The following is a 26926-nucleotide window of genomic DNA, read 5'->3' as shown; positions in this document are numbered from 1 at the left end:
AGATATGTTTCATCCACTGTCTCATATCGACGCAAAAACTCGGGTTTCTTGAGCTTAGATATCTCCAAAGACTGCTCCAAATCATCAACTCGTCCTTGTTTTTGGTCAAAAGTGTGCTCGCTCGGCAACCACTTTGCACAGAGCTTTCTCATATCCAAATATTCGTGAATGATGTACATCATACTTTCTTCTGATATCGTTAAAGCTATCTCGAACTACTTCACTTTACGGTTATCCAAAATTATTTGGTAGACTTTTTTGATGTTTTCGGCGGCAACAACCTCTTTTGGGTGTCCACTTGGTTTACCGCCTTCGGTGTTCATTTCACCACGTTTAAACTAAGCACACCATACCTTGATGGTTGATTTTCTTGAGTCAGAGTCCGGAAACCTTTCGCCAAGCCAAGATTTTGCTTCAACCGTATTTTTTCCCTTCAAAATCAATATTTTATCAAACGTGAAATATATTTTTATGATTTTTTTCACAATAACAAAAGTTGCTTCACTGAAAATAATATAATTTACAAACTAATGAACCAACAAAGGTACAAGGTGAAGGTTAGGGTCAACTAAATATCATATCGATTCTAGTATCGCCATCTGTGTGCCAGGCCGGTGACTTTTCAACTGGTCTTTCAAGACATCTGACCACTATTCTGAGAAAGAAATTAGAATCGAATTAAAATTGGCAATCTAGCCAACCATTGAACATGAGCAATGTCATGGAGACCGCAATCTAAGTTAGAGTTGCTTGTTTAGAACTGTTACCAGTTTGATTTGAGCAGATGGAATCTTAGCTATAAACAAATTTCCCACTTTCGAACACTTTATTGGGAAAATGGTTTGATATTCTCTAAGAAAACACCTAAGAACGGAAATAGTCTTTGCCCATTATAGAGAATATATAGAGAGCGTTCTAATAATATTTTTTAATTTTAATTTGAAAATGAAAAAAAAATTTCATTAAAATATAGTGCCAATAGTACTTCGCTAAAGCTTAGTATTTATATCATGTATGAAGTTTTTAGAAAAAGATTGTCAAGAATAGTCAGAGATTAAGGATGTTATATTCAAAGCCTTCAATAGCTCACATAGGAATCAGACAAGTATTTTCATTATTTTTATAAATAAGAAAGTAGCACTCCCTGGCAACCACTACCTACAACATCACTAAGAGACGTCCCACAGTGGAAATTATTTAAACTCCCACTTAAAGAAAACTATCACTTGAAAAATATGGTAAAAAATCAAATAATCAAAAAAGAAAATGACAATGAACAAAAAAGAAACTATAAATACATAAGATGTGCATGTAAATGCCTAAAGTACGATAGAACACTTGTCAGCACTTTTACTTAGCGAAAAGTGAAATTAGTATGCAGCGCCGTGGTGTCTTTATGAAAACCCAGCAGCGCATACGAAATCGCTTGAGACGCACTTGGCGGTGGCAGCGTAGCAGCAACAGCTGCTGCCCTACAAAGCGTGTTAGCATAGATTGAAAATGAAAATGAAACAGCGCGCCGGGCGCTGGAAGTCAAGTGCGCGCGTGGGTATACAAAACGAAAGACTTAAGCAGCGAACTTTGTTTACTAATTCACATGCCACCGCACCGGCATACATACTATATACGCATGTGCACGTGTGTGTGTGTGTGTCTGTGTGGGGTGCCACTTAGCTGCTTAGGCAGCGGAGGCGCAAATCAAAGCAAACATTGTAAACCAAACAAATGTAAACAAGATATACTAGAAAAATCCAAGTATGCGGAAACAAGCCGACTTCATTGTTACTGTAAATTTGGTAAAAATATATACATATAGCTCATACAAGTGTGTGCGTATGCGGTAACCTAAAAAGTCAAAGCGGCGGAAAGCATAAAACAAGCGATCTAAAGCGTCGCGTTAGGCGACAATCGCCAGCTGAGTCTCATATGCGCTCGCTTGCAGCTCCAGCGCCAAACAGTTATCGCTGTGACAGCTGGTTTGCATTCATAGCCGGAAGAAAATCATTGTTGTTGTGGTGAGGACAAACCAAACGGTTGGCTTTATCCCTGCTTATATGGTAATAGTTTGGTGGAAACGATTTTAGTCGAGCCGCTTCTGTTCGGACGTATCGGGTTTTGTCCACTAGTGGCGCGCTCTTGTTGTTTTTGATTTTATTGCACTGATTTGTGTTTTCAGTGCACCCATTTGACATATTTTTTATTTTGCCTGGAGCGCTTTTGTTTAATCGCTCGCTTAAATTTGATTCATCGCTTGCGCAGATCGATGCATTTGATAGTGGTTTGCTGGTACATGCTACCCTTTCTTTTGTCTTTCTCTTCTTTCCATATTTTGAAAGGCTTGGAAATGATTTGTGTGCAGAGTTAACGGTACTTTCATGCTATTCACTATATAAGGTCACACTTAAATGCCGATTTATAAATAAAATCTGAGTATTCGAAAAGGAAATCTACTATATATAATATATTTATTTTATAAAAAAAAAAATTTTGGTTAAAAATTAAATCTCAAATTTTTCACTCAAAATCGAAATAAATTTTTGAAAATTAAATTTTTAATCACAAAATCGGAATTAAAATTTGATAAAATATAAATCCTTTGAATATTTAAATTTGCTGAACACTGCCACAGAGTATTGAAGATGAGGGCTCTCTGAGAGTTCTATTTGAAAATGGTAGATTAAAAAATATATAATCGCGAAAAATGAGAATTTTAATTTTTTTATTACAAACTTAAATTATAAATAAAAAAAAATATTTTTATTGTTTTATTTTATTTTATTTTTTTTTTTTTTGAAATTTGGGATAAGAAATTTGAAAATTTCTTTTAAATAAGATTTCCCAGATTTCAAAATAAAAAAATAATTTAAGTACTAATTTAATAAATTTAAAAGCCTCTTTGGCTTAAATGTAAATTTAACGGAACTTTCTAATATTACTTTGAAATAAAACATTTTCCTGTCAACCGAATCCAATGTACAAACATATCTACATTTTTACATCGTACAACACATGCAAAAGCCAACGGCTTAGTAAATAACTACCACTCAATAAAAAAAAACCGCAACAATTAGACAAGCGTCATTTGCGCATGCGCAGCGGAAAGCACACCATTGGCATTGCAGTTTGTGGCTTTGATAGTTGCCAGTTAAGTGGAAGTGACATTGCGGCAAAAGCCTCCTTCACCATTAATTAATCAAGCAGTAGTTAGCCGGCTAGAATGTAAGTTTTATTGAACCATTATTTATTTTGCATTAATGCAACGGGACAGCGGAAATTTTCTATAGAAATTAGTACATTGTAGAAAGTCACTGAGTTGTTGACTTCTATTTTGATTGGCTGCCGACAGCGCTTGCAAATAATGTTGTTTTTGTAAAAGAATTCTTGTTCTGAGCATGATTTATTTTTGATTGGCCATTGATAGAGGCGAAAGTTCGACTAAATGCCGACGACATGCGATCAAACAGTCAACTAACTGTGCGCTTGCAATTCATTGTGCACACACACACACACATATGTGCTGCTGCTGTGTGCCACATGTCAAATCGCCATTAGCCATTTTACGAGACATAAAGCTTAGCTGCAAGCCGCTAAGTGTGCGCCAGTGCCCACTCTTTGTTGTAGTTGCTTGTTTCGGCTGACTAACTGTCTAATTGTGCATTGTGCCAATTAAAATTCTATTCACCAATAGCAGTTGTAGTAGCTGCCGCTTATTTGTCCTCCAATTGCCGAGTTATTTGCAGCCAGAATGCTGTTGCGGTCATTAGTGCGCTTCGGTTGTTACGGTGAAAGGACTCGCTTGTTGTTTTGCTTGTCGAATGAAGTTGTTAATTTAATTATTTCATTATGTTGCGGAATGCAGCGCTACGATTCTTCAGCAATTAAAAAAACAGCTGCAGAATAATTAAACTGTAAAATCATACCTGCTTTTTTTATAACAAGAAGAAGAGGGTCAATGATTTAATGCATGAGTCCTAAAGTTATGTCGTGCTAGTTATACTCTTGCAACATGTTGTTACAGAGCGCAATAATTTTGCTCACCTAACGGTTGTTTGTATCACTTCAAAATAATTGAGTTAGATATAGCGTTATATATTGGGTAGTCGAAAAAGTCTTTTCGTATTTCTAATCAAACGTTTTATCTTTTTTTATTTATACAAATAAATAAATAAACAAAGATGTACTATTTTGGTCGACCACTTTTTGGCATTCTTATACAAAAATTTCAAAATATAGGGAATTTCTTCATTATTTCCACTCATTTTTGAACAGCTGTAACTTTTTTCAACTTCCCCGAATTTAATTTTTTTTATTTGAATGAAGCTTAAATCTCACTTTTCCAACCTGGAGATAAACGACTGCAACGACATCTATTGACAAAATACGAAAAGACTTTTTCGACTAATCAATATACATAATACATAATATGGCATTGGAAAGATAAAATTTCGTTATAAACAAACTTCTTAAACAGTTTTGCGCTTTTTCGATTCAGTATTCTTTGAGTACCCGTTAAAGATGGGCACCAACTAAGTGAAAATACGCAACATTTTACAGCCAAAACACGATGAGCCGGCGCAAACGGTGGTCAGGAAGGAGGTTGCAAAGGTTTAGTGAGATCGACAGGGACTGTCAGTTACTGCCCTAAGGTCAAACCCTTAATTCGGAACTGTACTGTCAACAATTGTCCAGAGAATATTTGTATTTACTGTTATTATTATATTTTATTATTTCGTTTTATTTTATTTTGCATTTTACACTTTTCTCTTAATTATCTCCCAAACAGCAAACCGGAACCAGAATAGCTTGCTACTTTCGCTCATGACGCAGTTCATGCCCCTCAGAGCCGTCATTATCTAACACATCCCCTCCATATATAAGTGCCTATCAGTTAGTGAACTCTAAATTGGTTTTTTCACCATTTCACTTCCCATTATAGCAACCACTTTGCACTCGCTCATTTATTAGCTCTATCTTTGAATATTCCTCACTTGCGTGTGGGCGACGAACTCAGTCAACAGCAATAATTTATCGATTTTATCAATCAACCGGGCATAACATTATAATTCTACATAAATGTATTGCAACTTACAAACACACATACCATCGTCAGGGCGAAAACGAAAAGTGTTGTTGCCCTTTGTCAAATGGCACGAAATTGTAAAGAAAGTGAATTTGTTGACACGAAAAATCGGATAAAAACAAAGCGATTGCCGGAGTCAAACAAACGGCGCCCACACATATTTGTTGTTGCTTTTCAGTGCTACGCGCCTGGTGGCAGCGTGGTCACTAGCGGGAATGCGAGTGCACACACGCTGCTTTTGCACATTTCTATAAAAAAGCCCCTCTTTAAATTTAGAGGCACTATTCTGAGCTTTCCATCTCTTTTGGCGCTAAAATGGATTTGGAAATTAAAGGAAAATACCAAACAAAGATAATACGAAATTTTCATACACATTTTCTACATGCTGCACCCTTTGATCTTTGCGAGCTTGACATTTGCGTCAGGCAGAAACCGAAAAATGTCGAAAACTTACAATAGTGAGATAAAGAAAGACCCATTAGATGACCCATTAGATGAGTAACTTATTTCATTTTGTACTAAAATCGTTTTCTTTTCACTTCTTCTTTCTTCACTCACTATTGTAGAACAGTTACTTCCAAGCAGCTAAATACTGTAACTAAAAACGGCTTTGTCTCTGTGGTATTTGGGGCCCTGCAGTGTGCGGGGAGCGGCAGCGCGCTCCAAATACAAAGCTCTCCCGGCCAACCAACGTGCCATTTGTAGCAGCACAGCTGGTGACACACTTTTGTCTTACGACAACACACACGCATCGCATACATACATATATGTATGTGTCTGTGTGTGCCCGCTTTGACCACAATCAGTAGCTACAACTAAGTCTGCTGTGGTTTGTGTCTGCGGCGATCGATCAACTTGAAACTGACACTTTTTCACATTATTATCTTAGGCGCTGATTACTAGCACTAGAACACCGTTATAGCTAACATTAGACTGATGATCTATGTACGCTATGTGGTAGACAAAGTGAAAATCTGTTGAAATATGCAATGCATAAACATAGAGATTAAGGTTAGAATGTAATATGTGGCTATGGCAGAAAATGTAAGGTTAGGGAGAAGAACTTTCTTCGCTTCTTTTTAAGCTCGTTTATTGTTATACGTTAATGTGTAAGTTATATGGGTGTTATTGGGTTTGGCTTGAACTAATATTATTTCATTTAATCTGTTGGTCTCCACTAGTACCGTTAGAATATTTTATTTTCATTTCAAATAATGATTGGATTAGTAAGTTTTTTTAAGTATATCAAATATGGCATCTATATAATTTTTGATGTCAATTTTTAGCCTGACTTTAAATTTGCTGTCTGATATACTTATAAAAGAACTCCTGCACAAGCCTTTCTATTTAATTTAATGACAATTCCAAACCTAAAATCCGAAGTTATCTATAAAATATGGTTATTATATATTTATATAAATGGTATATATTAGCAACTGCAGCCAATTTTTCTTTGAATTAAAAATCTTTGGAGTTGATATAAATGTATATAAAATTACTTAAAAAGTGTTGCCAGACGTTTTAATAAAAATTTGCATATGAAAAATAAATGTAATTAAATTTTCCAATACTGGTAAACTAAAAAAACTCGTTTATGGCAAAATTATTTTTCATAACGTTGCCACCTTTTTTTATTTTTTTATACTAATTAAATTATTAAAAATTTCAGTACAAGTTTGTATTTTTCTTTGAATTAAAAATCTTTGGAGTTGATATCTATATAAAATTACTTAAAAAGAGTTACCAGATGTTTAAAAAAAAATTTACATATGAAAAAAAACTTTAATTCGATTGTGCAATGCTGATAAACTGAAAAACTCGTTTTTGACAGAATTGTTTTTCATAGCGTTGCCACCTATTTAAACAATTTCTTGAAAGCAACTCATTGATTAAAAATTGCAGTGCAAAGTTTTCATTTAATCCAAAGCGATTAAGTTAAGCAAAATTAGAACATGGTTGCCACCCTACAGAAATTTCAAAAATTTATTAAAAAAATTAAATCGCAATTATATATCGATGTAACTCTCCCACATATTCATTTGGTTAAAAATATGAAAATAATTATTCAAATAATAATTTACTAAGTATATTATAACACAATAAAGCGATGAGCACGTGCTCGCCATGCCCTCAATATAAAACAATAGACACCAATGAGCAGCAAATTAATAACAGTTAGCCGTTACAACCGGTCTTTGTTATTATAATTATAAGATACTTAATTCTTTGTCTTAAGCGCCGAACAATCAAAACCAAAGAACCGATGCCATTTAGTATTATTAAAACATTTTGCTTTGCTTTTCCATATTTATCACCATAAGATGCTAAAGATTTTTCTTCGCTTTCTTCTCTTTGCAGGTAAGTCCAATAAAGACGTTTCTCTATCGACAATAAACCATAAATACCATTTGTTGCCGATTGGTGGTCGACAAGGCAAGAATGTGGCATAATAAACCAGCTGCTGCCGCCGAACAGAAGTGTACCAACGACACTAGTCGTGTGTAATTATATGTACACGTACGTAAGTATGTGTGTGTGTGTGAGCCGCAGGCTTCGAATGGATAGATTGTGAATTGCGAATTGGCGCTGAATGAGTGTGACTTGTTGACCAACAAACATAACGCGAATGTCCAAGCAACGACAGTGGCAGCAACAAGTGTAGGTGAACGTGAGGCATGCCACCAACACATTGACATTTTTATTAATAGTTCATGGTCTGCCACAATTGTGATGGCGTTGTTGTTGCCGCAACAATTGTCAGTGCTTTTGTTGTTATTGACGTTGCGATTGCATTACAATTGCCAACGAGAGAATTTTCTATCGAATATCAAGCAATGATGATGACGTTGCAGACACACACACACACACACACAATGTCCGCAGATATTGGCACTAATGTCCATTGAAGTGTACGACGCAAGCAGTTCCACGTTCCACACACACACATATACACAAAAGCAATAATAACAAAAATCAGCGAAGATGTAGCTGATTTGTACACCACACACTCCGCGCTTTTGTGGTTTTCCGCAGCGGCATTTGGTGTTGCTGCCGGCGCGGGCAGGCAGAAGACATGCCGGCGCGGATAATTTATGTGGCAACGGCCACTCCACCACCACAAATGCCGTTGGCATTGACCATAGCGAATGAATTAAATTTATAGGTCAGTAGTAACAAATTGCAAACCACACTCGGATTTTCAAAACACAAAAAGAAATAACAACAACAACACCGACAACGGCATATTAATGTGCTTGCATAAAACACAGTGTGCGCCAAACAAAGCGTGCAATGGCTAATGGAAAGCTGGAAAAAGTCGTCGGCGCTCATTGCAACACCCACTGCGGTTTGCCGGATCGAAATTTGCGAGTTTTCTTGATTTCTGTCTTGATGTAAGAGACTGCCAGGTGCTTATGATGAGCAATCCCGCATCAGGTTATTATAATAAAGGTGTTGCGAATTAATGAAAGTGGGAGAAAACATATAATTTATCAAACATTTTAATAATGTCAACAATATTCTTATTTCATTAAAAAGTCGAAAAAGTCTTTTCGTATATTGTTAATAGATGTGGAGGCACTCGTATATCTCCAGTGATACCAATCACATAGTGTAATACCATATAGTGTTACAAAGGTGAGTTTTTAAGTTTCATTCAACAAAAAAATTGAATTCGGGGAAGATGAAAGAAACTTACAGCTGTTCAAAAATTATTGAAAATAATGAAGAAATTCGCTATATTTTTAAATTTTTGTTTAAAAAAGGGAAGAATGCCACGAAAGCCACCAATGAAATTTGTGAAGTTTACGAAGAAGATGCTGTATCAGTTCGTGTAGCACAGCAATGGCTTGCTCGCTTTCGTCTACAAATTTCGATGTCGCTCTGGTCGACCTATCGTTGAAAAAGTCGATGAAATTATGGAAAATATTGACCAAGACACCGTCACATAAGCAGCCAGGACATCGCTAAGGAACTTAACATTCATCATCAAACGGTTTTGAACCATTTACAAAAAAGAATAACTACAAAAAGAAGCTCGATGTTTCGGCACCAAATGAGTTGTCTATGAAAAATTTAATAAACCGATTTAACACCTGCGTTTCTTTGCTGAAACGAAGTGAAATCGAACCATTTCTGAAGTGAATGATAACAGGAGACGAAAAGTGGATCAAATACGACAATAATGAGCGAAAGAGATCATGGTTCAAAGGTGGTGAAGCTCAACAAATGGTCGCAAAGCCAGGATTAACGCCTCGAAAGGCTATGCTGATTGTTTGGTGGGATTGGAATCATCCACTGCTGCTCCAGCTTGGTCGATTCAACATTTTACTGTCAATAACTGATGAGATTGAAGCAAGAAATCGAAAAAAACTGGTTGGTCAGAAGTGATCAACAGAAAGGGCTTCGTCTTCCATCAGAACCATGCTAAAAACACACATCTTTGATGACTCTGCAAATACTGCGTTTGGCTGGGAAATTTTGACCTTTCACCATCGGACTACTTGTACCATTTCGACTACCTTATATTTATACTCTCGCAACAAAGTTTCTAAGGAGAGTATTATAGTTTTGTTCACATAACGGTTGCTTGTAAGTCCTAAAACTAAACGAGTCAGATATAGGGTTATATGTACCAAAATGATCAGGGTGACGAGCAGAGTTCAAATCCGGATGTCTGTCTATTCGTCCGTCCGTGCAAGCTGTAACTTGAGTAAAAATTGAGATATCATGATGAAACTTGGTACACGTATTTCTTGGCTCCATAAAAAGGTTAAGTTCAAAGATGGGAAAAATCGGCCCACTGCCACGCCCACAAAATGGCGAAAACCGAAAACCTATAAAGTGTCATAACTAAACCATAAATAAAGATATTAAAATGAAATTTGGCACAAAGGATCGCATTAGGGAGAGGCATATTTGGACGCAATTTTTTTTTAAAAGAGGGCGTGGCCCCGCCCCCTACTAAGTTTTTTGTACATATCTCGGAAACTACTATAGCTATGTTAACCAAACTCTACAGAGTCGTTTCCTTCAGGCATTTCCATATCGTCACCTGAAATGCAAAATAACGTAACAACATTTTCGGAAATTTACAGTGGCATGAATGAAACATGTAATAAATTGGAACATGAGTGAAACAAAATTTTAATATTGGTTAAAACTGGTTAAAACCGCAGGACCTGAAAATGTTGAACATATGTAATATTATGTATGTAATTTGAAGTAGTGAAGCGTAATCAATAAGACACTCAATTTAGAATTTTTTGATGATACGTTATTTTGCATTTCAGGTGACGATATACAGTTCAAAAACGGAAGAAATCGGATAATAACCACGCCTACCTCCCATACAAAGGTTGTGTTGAAAATCACTAAAAGTGCGTTAACCGACTAACAAAAAACGTCAAAAACACTAAATTTTACGGAAGAAATGGCAGAAGGAAGCTGACCTCAGGCTGTTTTTAAAAATTGAAAATGGGCGTGGCGTCGCCCACTTTTGGACCAAAAACCATATCTCAGGAACTACTCAACCGATTTCAATGAAATTCGGTATATAATATTTTCTTAACACCCTGATGACATGTACGAAATATGGGTGAAATCGGTTCACAACCACGCCTTCTTCCAATATAACGCTATTTTGAATTCCATCTGATGCTTTCTCTGTATAATACGAGGATATACATTAGGAACCAATGATGATAGCGGAATAAAACTTTACACAAATACGGTATTTGAAAAATATGTAAATGACGGATAATGAAATTTTGATTATCACTTTATCATGCGAGAGTAAAAAATGTTCGGTGTCACCAGAACTGAGCCCTTCCTTACTTGTTTTTGCATAGTTCCTTCGTCATTTCAGAGTGGCTAATATTACATCGACATAACTTTCTAATAGTTGTTGAAACGGGTATATTTGTACTTATTGTACATATATGTGTATCCAAATAAGTACATTATATAAAAATGTACATATACCTATACAGTTATACCGTCTACAGTGTGTCATAAACGTCTGCGCACAATCGATCCACCGTATTTCCACTCTTCTTTAATGCGGCGTACGATTAGCTTTTAGCACTTGTGTGCGAATTCTGCTTCGCCACAGACGAATAGATGCACGAGAGCACATGAATACATTGTACGGGCACACAAGAGCGCAACGAGTAGCGAGTACTTGTCCTCAACTGTTTCATTACTGTTGTTTATTGATGTGCCATTATGCTATTTGCTGCAGTTGATATTACAATTGCCGTTAGTTCGCCAGTGCAAACTGTGCTTTTATACGTACGTTTATAACAATTGCTTTCGGGCACGATTGCTGTTATTGTTGTTGTCAATGACTATGTATATGTACATATACATATGTACATAAAGAAGTATATATGTATAGCCGCTTTTATGACAATCGATTTACTTTGAAAGCACCAGCACCAGCATCAGCGCAAAGCAACACAACGTTGCAACAAATATTGCGGCACACACACACACATGTACACAAATGCGGCAAGAATATCTCTTCATAATTTCTACTTTGTTGCTCCGGCGCTGCAGCGCGACGGTAAGGCCACGAGTTCAGTGCCGAGCAATCACAATCAATTCATACCAACTACAGCAACAACAACATTGCTGTATTGAAAATACAGCAATAATAGTAGAATGCAGTTGCAACTATCTCCATAGCATTGGTTGCATTTAATGTGGCTGTTTTTGTTGTTGGCTTGCATGTTGTTGCTATTGCTGTTGTTAATGTTGTGAAACGGTTTTGTTCGATTGCAACAAGTGGCATTCACCGAAACAATCGTTTGCCTTGCGCTACACGCATTTGTAATGTTGCCGATGTTGTTGCTGCTTGTTGTTGCACATATTTGTTGTATTACTTGGCAGGCAATCACTACTCTATCCCCAGTCAATAGATACTGTTATTACTCGTGCTTTTGTTGCAGTCGCTTGCCACTTCTTGCAAGTAGCAAATATGTGTGCATGTTTTGGTTGATCTCATAATTTCCACGAGATATTTTGAACATACATACATACAAGTATACAAGGCACATTAACGAATCTGCTGGTCCCTTTGGTTATAAGAGTCAGATTTGGCGATTTGCGGTGAACTTGATTTACGTTTATTGACCGTCAAAAACATTTTTCAAAGCAGATTTAAAATTGCAAAGCGGTAAAATGCAGGAAGCATAATTTAAACGTTGAATTTATCGAGTTTACAAGAGAAGAACCAGGCGGGTTTCCTATATATTAATACTTTGAACAAGGCATATTAAGTTTTATATATGTAAATAATCAGCATGATGAGCTGAGTTGATTTAGCCATGTTCTACTCTTTGTCTGTCTGTCTGTACATACGCGCACTAGTTCCTCAGATACACCGACTTGAAATTTTGCGCACGTCCTTTTTTGCTAAAGAAGCTGCCCGTTTTTCGGCCCGCCAATATTGGACCCCAATAGCATACATTTAATTGCAATAAAAATTGAATGACCCAAATCAAGTATTTTTTTGTTATTTGACAAGATATCTGCACAAAATTCGGCATAGAATTGCCTAAGACGATACGACCATCTCCGAGGTTTTTCAGATCGGACTACTATTTTATATATTGGGTAGTCGAAAAAGACTCTTCGTATTTTGTCAATAGATGTCGTTGCACTCGTATATCTCCAGTGCTACCAATCACATTGTGTCATACCATATAGTGTTAGAAAGGTGAGATTTTAACCAAAAAATAATAACCTCGAGGAAGTAGAAAACAATTATAGCTGTTCAGAAGTGAGTGAAAATAATGAAAAAATATTTTGAAATTTTTGTATAAAAAAGGGAAAAATCCCACGAAAGCAACCAACAAAATTTGTGAAGTTTACGGAGACGATACTGTATCAGTTCTTGTAGCACAAGAATGGTTCGCTCGCTTCCGTTCTGGAAATTTCGATGTGAAAGAGGCACCTCGCTCCGGTCGACCTACCGTTGAAAAAGTCGATGAAATTAAGGAAAAGATTAACCAGGACCATGACATAAGCAACCACGACATTGCTAAGGAACTTAACATTCGTCATCAAACGATTTTGAACCATTTTCAAAAGGCTGACTACAAAAAGAAGTTCGATGTTTGGGTACCACATAAATTGTCTGTGAAAAATGTAATGGACTGAATTAACATCTGCGATTCTTTGCTGAAACGAAATGAAATCGAACCATTTCTGAAGCGAATGCTAACAGGAGACGAAAAGTGGATCAAATACGACAATAATGTGCAAATAAAATCATGATCCAAGCTTGGTGAAGCTCAACAAATGGTCGTAAAGCCCGGATTGACGCCTCGAAATGATATGCTGAGTGTTTGGTGGGATTGGAAAGGAATCATCCACTATGAGCTACTCCAGCCAGGGTCGAACGATTGATTCTACAATTTACTGTCAACAACTGATGAAATCGAAGCACTCAATCGAAAAAAACGGCCGGAACTGATCAACAGAAAGGACAACGCCAGACCTTGGTTACTCGGCAAAAACTGGGAGAGCTTGGCTGGGAAGTTTTAAAGCATCCACCATAGAGCTATGACCTTGCACCATCGGACTACCATTTGTTTCGGTCAATGCAGAAATCCTTTAATGGAGTGAAAGTTTTACACTGATGGAATAATGCCGCTACCGGAAAAATGGCAAAAAGTGGTCGAATTGGTCAAAATGGTACATATACATTAAAGTTTATTATACATATAAAAAAAAATAAGTTGAAGATTGATTACAAATACGAAGGCTTTTTCGACTACCCAGTAGATGCCATGCAAACTGAACTATCAGAATCAATTTCATTGTTGTTTTTCGGCAAGATATCGTCCCGGAATTTACCAAACAGTATAATCCAAGTTGAAAATACAATCTTATAAAAATTGTAGAGATGAAACTACTGAAGCATATACTGCCAAACAACCGATCCGGCCAATTAAAATGAAGTTTTGATTTGGAAACAATTTATTTGTGAAGAGGACTTCAGTGCCACCGAGTTTTACGTTTTTATTTGTTTTTAAAATCAATTGTAGATTTTTTTGTGCAGTTTCAAAATCTGCATTTAAGTCGTCATAACTGAAAATTAGTTTGAGCGGCCTTTTTACCGTCTTTATAATGAGAATCAAGCTTGCTATTTTATAATAAAGAAATATAAGTACCAGCAGCTTGGGAAAATGGTTTTAAAATGAAATAGTGATCCATATAAATTGTATGCTTCTGGTAGTTATGAGTGTCAATCTATTCATTGCAGAATATACTTTTAGATCAAAATAATTTCAATATTCTCAGGGATATGTTGAATACCTCAACAATTGGTTGCCAATTAAAAATTTAATTAATTAATTTTTTATTAAATTTTTAATATGTAATTGTGTATATCTGATTCGATAAAAAATATTTTGGTTTCAAAATGGCCACTTTACTTTAATCAGGCCCTTTAGATCTCTATAACTAATTTGAGCGTCCTTTATTTAGGAGATTTATTAACTTTTTTTTTTTAATTCATAACGATTTTCGGTATTTGAGCTGCAGACGTCTTTAACCGCCTAATTTCAAAGCTTTCATTTATTGCGTGAGTCGAAAATGAAGTCGCATTAAAAATATAGTTAATTATAATATATCAATTTTCTAAGCAAAAAAAGCAAATAATAAGCAGTGTCTGCCATACAAAGTATTCATATCCATTAACGGGAGTGAACCTAATAAGACAAACGAGTAGGTGTGTGGACTTAGCACAGTCAAATTGGCCTATCGCCATCAGACGTCGCAGCGAGTGTCCAATTGCCGCCAAGTGTGACACCATTTCACACATAAGCGCGCACGCAACTAGCGCTGACCGTAACCACCATCCCACCCATTCAAAGCGCTCGTCTTACCCAGGCTAAGAGTAGTGAACTCACCTTATCCTTGTTGCTGACGCCTTGCTTCTGCTGGTAGAATTCCTCGCGTGCATGATTCAGGCTATCAATTAACGCCGACGTATTCACTTGGGGCTCGTAGTCCATGTCATTATTATTATTGGCATTGCCATAGTTGTTGGCCAAAGTGGTAGTGATCGGCGTGGAGGAGTAAGTGGATGGCAGCGAAGCAATGGAGGCTGTGGAAGCCGCGGCGGCAGCAGCAGCGGCGGCTGAAGCTGAAGTCTTATCGGTGGACTGTGTGGCAGGCGGCAACGCTGACACCTTGTGCGCTTGGTACATGGGCGAGGAAGCGGACTGCGGCAGCTGCGCCGTTTGGGGCTTCTGATATTGTAGCTGTGGCTGTTTCTGTACGTATTGTTGTTGTTGCGTCTGCTGTTGATGATGGTAGGTTTGCAGTGGTTGCGTGGTGGTTGTGGCCAATTTCTGCTTATTGCTGGCCGGTTGGCGATGCAGGCTCGCAGTGGTGCCAGGTTTCTGGCCACGTTTCGAGGTATGTCCCGTTTTGGTAATACCGCCAGAACCGGGTCTCTTGGTGGCGCGCGTCTTTGTCAATTTGCCGCTGGTGGTTAACGTGCGTTGGCTGCCAATTGTGGTCAGACCACCATTCAAGTCCTCCGGTTCGGCTTTGATTGAGGCTGCTGCTATGTTGTTGTTGGAGCGTGCTGCAACGAATTGGTCGTCGGAGTCGGTGGCGTCGGTGAGTGGATCAATTGTGGTGGTGGGATAATCAGCGCCGGCCGCCAGCGCACCTTCAGTAGTATCCTCATTTTCAGTGCTGTCTGTGGCACTCTCCGTTTGTTCGACCTCATCGCTGCCAGCATTGTAATTGTATTCCGTGGTGGTTGGTAACTCGTGTGCAACCGAAGTTTGTGCAGTGACAGCGGCCTGTGCCGCAGCCAGCTCATCCATGGAGGTCTGCAACTGTAGCAGTGTAGTCTCGTCTAAGACCAAAGTGGGATCGGTCTCGGCTTCAGCATTGGTTGCGGCCTCTGTGGTAGCATACGACGTTTTATCTGCTGCAGCTTCACTATTGCTGTTCTCACTATCCGCTGGCTTCGCAGCAGCTCTCAGCTGCTCACTTTCATTAATGTCGAGCGACTCCTTGAGACGTGCCACACGCTCTACGATGCGCTCCAGCATATCCTTTTGCGATTCTGGCAGATTTTTCGTATCCAGCGTCAGCAGTTTATTGTATTTTTCGATATTCGCTTTCACTGTCTCGATATCAGCCTGTATTTTGGCTGGTGGTGGCGCAAGTGTAGGACTATCGCCGATTGGCGGCATGTAGTGTGTGCGTGCGCGCCGATTACTATAGCCGACTAGCTCGATAACGCCAGGATATTCGGCGTTGGCGCTGCTGCAGAGCTGTAGTAAGCTGGTGAGGCACGTAGCAGCAACCAGCATTGCCAATGAGGATAAACGCGAGGATCTCATTGCTGCTTTTTGTTACGCGATTTTGCTTAAGAATCCGTGGAAATTTATTTTGTTTTCTATGCTTCGTTTAAATTTGTTATGAAGCACTTAGTATTTTTATTTGTAAGATTTGTGGAAAAACGTCCAACGATATTCTTTCAATTACTTCAATTAAAAGTAAAAAAATTTTGCCGAGTTATTTTCAATAAAATTTTAAAATATTTTTTTTTCACTTAAGTTTTATTTTATGTTTTTATATTCTTTTTAAATCTCTATAGAATTTTTATTAGTTCACACGTTTGTATCTAACCAGCGCCACTAATTCCTTTTGTATTTCGCATTTACTTCATTTCAATCACGTTTGACGTAGTCCTGCTGCCCAACTCACAGTTCCAGCCAGCTTTTTACACTACTCTTTGTCTTTAGCTTCTTGCTGATTCTTTTGCCAGCTGCTGCGAGCCAAACAAAAAATGAAAATAAAATAATAAATTCAGCGACAAGCCGTATTAGTGTCAACTAACTGTTCTTGACTTCTTTTCAAGCTTAAGCCTCCACCTTTGTGTTGGTCGGTTACTTCACTTCGCGTGCAATGCCGCAACGGCGTTACGCTTGCCACATCCACTTCAAGCAGCTAGTCTCTTTATATATATAAGTATGTCTGTAGCATCAACATTTACACACAATGCCCGTTTAATTCTTTTTATATGTTTTTAAATTACTTTTAAAGATTTCTGGCATTCTTTTTTTAGTTCACTCGTTTAAAATCGGATTTTCTGCTTTAAAGTGCCCGTTTGACCAACAGTCAAGTGATAACACACACAAAAAACGCTTTAAAAATAGTGTCCAATCAGTGTTTTTATGAACCGAGGAGAAAATCAAGTTAGCACACAAGCGTTTAGACAAAAAAGAGCATTTAACTTAGCAAAACAAACTGTAAAACGAAAGACTTAAGCGACGAACTCGACGAGCTGTAACTAGTAGCACCGCAGCGGTACAAATGTTCAGCAAACAGATTTTGCAGCGTCTTTTAAAATTTCTTTTGGCCCAACCAAACCCATCTGCGACGACCATCTGCAACCAGAGTGCAGCCAGGGAGGCAGCGCGGGCACCAACAGCGTCACCAAGCCCACAAAGCGAAGCAAGCGCGCAGCTGCTGAGCGCGCCAGCTCAAGTTGGCTGAGAGAGCGCGCCAAGCAAGAAATATCTGAAGCAGCAAACATGCACACACACATATACACACATGGGCAAGTTCGTCAGTGGCATTTGTTGCAAAGCATTTTCCCAGCTTTGTTGGCCGTGACCGCCAACTGGTCATGGCTAAGTCACAGCGCGCTCATTTCTGCCGTCATTTCTTTCACTGTTGCCTGGCAGTTCGAAGCGCACATCGAACTTGTGGCTTGCAACCAATTGCCATATGCTCAGCGCAATATTCTGGATTTCTATGTTGGCCCGCTTTGTGTGCTGGCTTTTCTTTTGGTCTCGCCAAAGCTGTGATTGTGCCATAGCAAGTTACACAGGTTTGCTTGCTTGCCCTTGCCCCCTTTGGCTTTTCTCATTTAATGCGCTCTCCTGCAGAGATTGGCGGCTCTCATTTTCCTAGCTTGCGTATGCTGTTGTACTTATTGTTGTCGCTTGGCAACTTTTGCACTTTCTTTCACTCCGACCTTGCGTGCTCTGCGGCGCTCTGAGCGCCAGCACTCGTCACACTTTCTAGCGCGCTCTCAACGCGCTACGAAGTTGTTGTTGTAGCGGAATCTGTGTTTGGTATTTCTAGCAACATTCATGCGATCGCGTGGTTGCGTGTATTGCGTTAGATACACAATGTAGCAGTGCAGCATGTTGCCAGGCCACTTGGCTTTTGTTTATGAAGCATATTTAAGAGTGGGAATTATAAAAATGATTTTGTTTTGAAATTTTATATTAAGCGCACTAATAGAATTTTTGCAAACAAGCGAAGTATAAAGACTTTAGACACTTTTAGCAATAATTGTTTTCTAAGTAGGAATTGCAACATGTTGCTAGCAAAAAGCTAAATGTTTATGAAATATGTGTATCTAAAATATTGGAACACAGATGAAATAGTGAACATTTTTGAGTATTTTTAGTACAAAATTTTAGCGGTAAAACGAAATGTTTAGAATATTTTTCGTAGCGTTGCCAGCTGTTTCTTTTTTTGTTAATACGAAAAAATTATATTTTGAGATCTTTTTTGTTTTTTTTTTTGTATATGATTATCTAAAATAAGAATAGTATATGTTTTATTTGAGAATTTTTTTTGTGATAGACGGAAGACACGTCTCCAGTGTTTTAGACGTGCTTACGTTCCGAGGGCCTAAAATCGACTCGGACCACTATCATGTTGCAGGCAGCATATGCACCCGCGTCTGTGCAGGAAAAACCGCACGTCGCAAACACAAGGAAGGTTCAACGTCGGGAAGCCGCAATCACAACAGACAGCCGAACGATTTTCTACTCGATTTTCACTCCTGCTCTCTGAGAGCACTCGTCAACAACTTCGTATAAGGAAACTGTGGGACGGCATTTCGAGCTCCTTACCTACAGCTGCAACCGAAACCATTGGTTTTCCGAAAAAAGCAAAAGAACAGTTGGTACGCCGAGGAGTGCCGTGTCGCAGCGAAGAGAAAACAGACTGCCCACCTCGCAACGTTACAATCGACCATAACACGTGCGGGATAAAATAGATACCGAGAGTTGAAGAGGGAAGCGAGGCGAATAAAATACTTGTACTAAAATTATGGAGGGAACACTTCTCCAGCTGGCTGAACGGCAGTGAACGCGTAATACCAGGAGAAGGGAAACTCGATTCCCCAATCGATGACGATGGAGCCGACGTTCCATTGCCCGACCATGACGAAGTTCGAATAGCAATTACCCGCCTGAAAAACAACAAAGCGGCGGGGGCCGATGGATTGGGGGCCGAGCAAAGAACTGATAAGGAGCATGCATCAACTTATTTGTAGAATATGATCGGACGAAAGCATGCCCAACGATTGTAATTTAAGTGTGCAGAGGAAGAGGAAGACCTCCATTCCGTTGGAAAGACCAGGTGGTGAAGGAATTGGTGTCTACGCCAGTAAAAAAGAAGAAGTCTGTATTGATTGAAACAAATAATTATAAATTATCTAATTTATGGCTATATTTAAAAGCATTCTAGCTTTCTAGACATATTTATATGCAAATATTTATTGGAATTGATTTTGTTATTCGAAAAAAAAAACCAATTCTAAACCGATAACGTTCCACTTAGAGGACTCTACTTTAATTCGATGAGACAAAGCAAATACCGTTATGTGCTGCTGACAGCGTACCGCTACAAATCGCGCAGACAACCAACACAAGCGCAACCAAGCATTTGCAAACATACATACATGCATACATACATACATACATATGTACATACATACATACATACATACATACTTACATACATACTCGTATATGAATATGCAAATAGAATGAAGCAGCGACAATGACAATCTCACGCTTGGTTTCATAACCCGGCGCTGCTGCAATATAGCATATCTTAAGTACCATGCTTAGCGCCGCCTCGTGCTCTATATGCCACATATTTAACTAAACTGTATCCGTTGTTGGCGCAGCAACACCGCTTAATTGATTAGTAGAGTGCCATTGGTTGCAACACACGCAATTAAATGTCACCGTTTGGCCGCGGCGGTGGGAAACACACTGCACAATGTCCATAAATATCCACACACATACATACATGCCCGCAAACATATGCGCGCTGCCTTTCTAGCAACAATAAATTCAAAGATATATCTGCTCATATACTAAATGTATATTTGTCGTAATTTATGAGCGCTCAAACACACACATATGTCTCTTTGTGGTGGCACTCACTCATATGCACGTACGCCGAAGTGGCCATATGTGGCAAGCGCTAAATGCTAATGCTGTTTCGCCAACGAATTCCTAGCGTTTCAGCGCCGTTCCACGCCGCCATAATTCTTGGCTCACTTACCGCGCCAATCTTCCATGCTATTAACGCGCAATTTTGTGGTCAACTGCCTGTACAGCCAACATCGGCACTGCTGCGTTTCCTCCCGCCGCCTCCTCCTCCCCGCAGCTGCCGTTGCCTGCGCGCAAGACGACAATTTTCTTAGCGGCCGCTCGCATTAATCTTGTTCCTGTCGCATGGCTTGCACTTGGCGGCGGCTTCCTAACTTGTTTGCGCCCGTTTTGCGCTTCTTCTGCAGCACCAACAACAAGGCAATAACAAGAGCAACAACAAGCTGCTCTTGTGTTCGCAGCGCGCATGTTTATTAATGAAAATCGCTGGAGGCGAACTAAATGACCGCATGTAAATATCGAGATGTTAACACACACACACACACACGCGCACACACATACACAGATGCGGCATGCAATTGCTAATAAATGGCAGGCTCGGAGCGTTGCGTTGCGTTGCCAAGCATTTCAATTGGGCGGTTGCATTTGTAATTTGTGCTTAGATTTGGTGGTATTTGCGTGGGGTTGTTTCGGTTGATAATTGCCGATGCTTTCGCAGAGATAATTCACCGTTTTATCTATACTTTTGATAATTTTTCCATGATTTTTCATAGTTTTTTATTTAATAGTAGATATTTACCGTTTTTCATAATAATTTTTTGTATAAATTTTCCTCCTTTCTACTCACTTTCTTCTTGGATATAATTATTTTATAGAATATTCATGGCCTAAGGGATTTCATATTATTATTGCTGTTGTGTTAAAAGTAAAAATTGTTATCCAAAAAGAATAAACGGGAAGGGCAGTTACTGATAAACTCTTTTATTCTCTCTTGCTTATCGGTTCTGATAGTATAGACCCCACTGTAGTAAAAGTTGTTTATTTTCACTGCTGAGACTTGCATCACAAAACATGGACTGCAAGCTGCTTTACAAATTTTTCAAAAAGGAAGGCTGCAGTGAAGAGAATATTCGGTCTCACTAGCTATCTCCAGTAAATTAAATATATTTATTTTTTATTTCGAGCTCTCTCTAAACGGTCTTAGCAATACTCAACAATAATTCTGTGAGATAATGGGTCTAACTTCACACTTGTTTTCAAAGCTCTGACATTCCAAAAATAATTTGGAAGTTGGTTCATTAGTTTCCTCAAACTTTAGCCATACTGTGATACATTATTATTATACCCAAAACAAGATACATTTAGTTTGCCTCAATGTTTGTAACACCTAGAAGGAGACGTCCGAAACCCTATAAAGTACCTTACATACCAAGAAATCTATGCAAAATTTACAGTTCCCGCTTTTTTGAATGCTTCTTTATTTTTGGTGTTTTGAGACAGTTATTTTTAAGATCAAATATGTAAAACGATCACAACAAACAAATTGTCTTGCGCTGGTGCCATTTGCTTTGCGAGAGGGAATAAAGGAATAACTGTCACTGGCTGACATTGACATTGATCTAAATTTTTGCATACGTTCTTTTCTTCTCAAGAAGCTGCCATAGCTTCTATGCAACTGAAGCTATTTTTTTTTTCTTTTTTTTTTATTAATGAGGTGAAGTACAACGTGTAAAAGAGGCAATCCGTTGGTGTAATTGACCATCTCTGAACTTATTACAATTGATGCTCATTAATTTTAGCAATTTATTTTAATGACAATTGTTTAACCATCAAATCCGAACCTAGAAAACGTAACTTCAGTTGTAGCTAGGGGTCGCTAATTCCAAAATAACCTGAAAAAACTTTTCATGATTAAAGTCACTAGCCATTCAGAGGCGACCAAGAACTTTTCGATCGCGGGCAGTATAAAGCACACACCAAAAATAGGAAAAAAAACTTCCATGCAACTGTTGATTCGTATGAATGTGTCTATTTGAATAAGCTGCAAAACTGAAAAAAAATCATAAAATAACAGCTACTAAAAAAATGCTGATTTTCCACTAAATATTTAACTTTGTCGATTTTTTTCAATTGGGGTATTCACAACCCGTCGTAAAGCATCGTAAAATCGCAAAATTATAAATTTTTACACTTGTTTAAAAAAATTGTTGTTGGATTTCATACAGAAATGAGTTTAAACATTTACAATTCTCAATGCTATGTTTTCGAATCGTTATAACTTATAACTTTATGAGACTTGTGAAAACCCTAAATATATTAAAAATTTAAATTTGTCATTTTTTGTTGCTTCATGTGACAGCCAGATTTTCAAGTAAATCGGCTGATTAGAACTTGAGATATTGCGGCAATTGCATCGAGAAAAACGATCCACTAGACCGGTCCAGTTGCCGCGACACTAAATATCCTTTCAGGGGATATTGGTAGTCGAAAAAGTCTTCTCGTATTTTTTATATACATATACATATATAATGAACTTTAAAAACTAAAGTTCTAAACTAAATATGTACCATTTTGGTCGACCACTTTTTGCCATTTTTCCGCTAGAGACGTCATCCCATCAGTGTAAAACTTTTGTGGTTTTTCGGCGAAAAACTGCGACAAGTAATTTTCACAGGCTTCTCTTGAAGCCAAGTTTATTCCATTAAAGAAGTTCGGCATTGACCGAAACAAATGGTAGTCCGATGGTGGAAGGTCAGGGCTATATGATCGATTCATCAAAATTTCCTAGCCAAGCTCTCCCAGTTTTTGCCGAGTAACCAAGGTCAAGCGTTGTCTTGATTGAAGACGAAGCCCTTTTGCTGATCACTTCTGGCCGTTTTTTTTTCGATTGTTTGCTTCAATCTCATCAGTTGTTGACAGTAAAATGTAGAATCAATCGTTCGACCCTGGCTGGAGCAGCTCATAGTGGATGATTCCTTTCCAATCCCACCAATCACTCAGCATGACCTTTCGAGGCGTCAATCCTGGCTTTGCGACCATTTGTTGAGCTCCACCACGCTTGGACCATGATCTTTTTCGCACTTTATTGTCGTATTTGATCCACTTTTCGGTACCCGTTACCATTCACTTTAGAAATGGTTCGATTTCATTTCGTTTCAGCAATGAATCACAGATGTTAATTCGGTCCATTAAATTTTTCACAGACAATTAATGTGGTACCCAAACATCGAGCTTGTTTTTGGTTCAAAACCGTTTGATGATGAATGTTAAGCTCGTTAACGATGTCATGGCTGCTTATGTGACGGTCAAGGTCAATCTTTTCCATAATTTCATGGGCTTTTTCAACGATAGGTCGACCAGAGCGAGGTCCGGATGTCTGTCTGTCCGTCCGTCCATCTGTCCGTCCGTCCAAGCTGTAACTTGAGTAAAAATTGAGATATCATGATGAAACTTGGTACACGTATTTCTTGGCTCCATAAGAAGGTTAAGTTCGAAGATGGGCAAAATCGGCCCACTGCCACGCCCACAAAATGGCAGAAACCGAAAACCTATAAAGTGTCATAACTAAGCCATAAATATAGATATTAAAGTGAAATTTGGCACAAAGGATCGCATTAAGGAGGGGCATATTCGGAAGTAATTGTTTTGGAAAAGTGGGCGTGGCCCCGCCCCCTACTATGTTTTTTGTACATATCTCGGAAACTACTATAGCTATGTCAAACAAACTATGTAGGGTCGTTTGCTTCAGGCATTTCTATATATAGTTCAAAAATGGAAGAAATCGGATAATAACCACGCCCACCTCCCATACAAAGGTTATGTTGAAAATCACTAAAACTGCGTTAACCGACTAACAAAAAACGTCAGAAACACTAAATTTTACGGAAGAAATTGCAGAAGGAAGCTGCACCCAGGCTTTTTTAAAATTGAAAATGGGCGTGGCCTCGCCCACTTATGGACCAAAAACCATATCTCAGGAACTACTCAACCGATTTCAATGAAATTCGGTATATAATATTTTCTTAACACCCTGATGACATGTACGAAATATGGGTGAAATCGGTTCACAACCACGCCTTCTTCCAATATAACGCTATTTTGAATTCTATCTGATGCCTTCTCTGTATAATATACTTATATATTAGGAAATGAAAATACAATTCAATACTCAAAGTACACAAATTGATTTAATCTAATTAATTTTACAGAAAAATAAAAAAATATGTAAATTATTATCACTTTATCATGCGAGAGTATAAAATGTTCGGTGACACCCGAAATTAGCCCTTCCTTACTTGTTTATAAAAAATTTCAAAATATAGCGAATTTCTTCATTATTTTCATTCATTTTTGAGCAGCTGTAACTTTTTTCAACTTACCCGAATTAAATTTTTTTTTGGTTAAATGAAGCTTAAAATCTCACCTTTCCAACACTGTATGTGCCATACCACAATGTGATTGGTAGCACCGGAGATATAGGACTGCAACGACATCTATTGACAAAATACGAAAAGACTTTTCGACTACCCATATTTTTGAATATCTAAGCTGTCGAATTATGGAAAAATTCCTTTTTTTCCAATTTCTATAAAAGAAAACCCTCTTAACAAATCCGAGTACTTTTGTATGAAACATGCTTCTCAGCACAATAAATATAATATTGCAAAATCAATGATAGACTCCATAAACATACACATATGTATGTATAAATGTGTATAGTTTCTTAAGAGTAGATAAACACATGAACTCTACTGTAATCAATTTTATAGGTTATCGAACTTCCTCGCTCACCCAGATCGCGCTCAACTACTTGGGAATGTTGTTCACTACAAATTGCTTGTAATTAAAGAAGAAAGAAATGGCAGCCATAATCTTCCAGAAGCTCGATGTTGATTAAGAAAGCGCGATTGCACCACACATACACACACACATGCTTTACTGTGAATGGGGGATATTTGCAGCAGTGAAGATGGCAATTTGTATTTGTGGATGCGGAGGCAAACCGCAGCTTGACGCCGTCTAAATCTTCTATTTAAAATTTTTTTCTCACAACTTTTTTGCTTTGGCATAATTTCCATGCCAATTTGCCAGCCCATAAACCTCTGACACGAATGCAAGCGATTGGCTGGAAAGCGACAAGCGCGGCGCTGATGAATGTTGCCATAGCAGAAGGGCTGCCAGCCGCTAAGCTCGGATGTAAGCGCCGTGAACTAGCAAAAAATCCAATTGTATTTGTATTGGTGTGCGTACGTGCAGTGCGTGAGCCGGTAAAGAGGCGTGTAAGTGGCACAATAATGAGCTGAAAACATGTTTGCATTTGGCTTCTCGCATGGAAATTAGAAACATCGACAATAAATATGTTTTGCAACACTTCGGCATTGCCTCCATGCCACAAGCATACACGCGATTGCATCTCTGCCGCCTACGGATGGTGCAAATAACCACTTCACGCATACGAATTGATGAGTTGCAACACGTTTGTGGCGTGGAAATAAAGCTTCCACCGAGTCATTCATAGTGAAATTGTCCGATCGCCTAGTTGTTGCCGCATGGCACACGCTGGTGGGTTGGTTACGCGGCCTTAGTATTAGACGCTGTTTTTGGTGTGTGCTGCCGCAAACACAAGTGGCAAGCAACATACGAAATTTACCGACAACTGGCAAAGAAAAATTTCCATTTCGCTGCCTGCTGATAAGCTACCATAATGACGGCGTTGCGGCAAAAGTTGGACCAACGACTTAATTTCCATATTGCAATGCCTCTTTCAAATTGTAATCGTTGCTTGCAACAAATGACTCGCAACACCGACTTTTCGACTTTCGGCGCATTGTGAACGCGTGCTGATTGCCGATGCGCTGAACGCTGCAACAAACATTGCCTGCGTCTTGCTTGAGCAGACTGGTTGTTGTTGTTGTCTGGTAGTTCTTGATGACATAGATCAGCTGCCGCCGCCTAAAACCCGCACCCAGCTAGCCAGCCAGTCGGCCAAGTTGCAAGTTATTGGTCGGTCGGTCATCTCGCCGCTGGTGGATGACGATTATGATCGCTTTGCCACCGCCACCAACAGCACCAGCAGCGCGTTGAATGCGTCGTTGTGTTTTTTCGTGGCACCAACACGTTCTCGCCGAATGCTGCAGCCATCCTCAACTGCTGCGAGCTGCAAAAACTGGCGTGCGCACCAAGCGACTCATTGCAAGTTGCGGCAAGCATCGCCAGGCCTGACTTGTTGTTGCTATTGTTCGCTTTGTGTTTTTTCTCCTCCAAATCTTATTATAATTGTAATTGTAATTTCTGGTGTGGTTGGTTATGACGTTTTTATTGTTGTTGCTACTATCATTCTATCATTTTTTGTTGTTTTTGCATTGTATGTTGCATTCAGTTGCTGTTTGCGGTCTTTCTTTCTACACGTCTGTGCTGCATGCAATGCCACCACTCATACTGAGCCAACTTTGTGGCATCTTCGTCGGCGAGTGAAGAAAGTCCGTGAAAAAGTTGATTATTCAGCTGGTCGGCGGTTGGGTTTGTGGTTATAAAACCTGGTTGACTTTTTCAATGTTCTAATAGACCGCTTACCCTGCCTACCAGTTCGACTAGTTGCCTGCTGTTGGGCGCATAGATGCCAATTGGAAATTGTTGAGCGCTGACAGCAATTAGATTCGAT

General features: G+C 38.7%; 2 protein-coding genes across 3 annotated transcripts in view; one reads left to right on the top strand and one right to left on the bottom strand.

Annotated features, from left to right (window-relative positions):
• The window catches only part of LOC126763050 (uncharacterized), a 63656-nt gene extending 47201 nt beyond the window's left edge, over nucleotides 1-16455 (bottom strand). The window contains exon 1 of the mRNA XM_050480228.1: nucleotides 15001-16455. Within this exon, the coding sequence (XP_050336185.1) occupies nucleotides 15001-16455 (1455 nt within the window). The remainder of the gene's footprint in view (nucleotides 1-15000) is intronic.
• LOC126763047 (elongation factor-like GTPase 1) overlaps nucleotides 1-26926 on the top strand; it is a 179910-nt gene that overhangs the window by 53112 nt on the left and 99872 nt on the right. Inside the window, exon 8 of one of the 2 annotated variants that reach the window (XR_007667549.1) lies at nucleotides 10372-10811. The exons of the other annotated variant lie outside the window; for it this stretch is intronic. The gene's annotated coding sequence lies outside the window, so the exon portion shown is untranslated. The remainder of the gene's footprint in view (nucleotides 1-10371; nucleotides 10812-26926) is intronic. 2 annotated transcript variants of the gene reach the window in all.

The sequence above is a fragment of the Bactrocera neohumeralis genome, chromosome 6 (genome assembly GCF_024586455.1).
Source record: "Bactrocera neohumeralis isolate Rockhampton chromosome 6, APGP_CSIRO_Bneo_wtdbg2-racon-allhic-juicebox.fasta_v2, whole genome shotgun sequence".
Lineage (NCBI taxonomy): Eukaryota > Metazoa > Arthropoda > Insecta > Diptera > Tephritidae > Bactrocera > Bactrocera neohumeralis.
The sequence above is the reverse complement of the archived record's forward strand: the minus strand, read 5'-3'. Positions and strand labels throughout refer to the sequence as shown.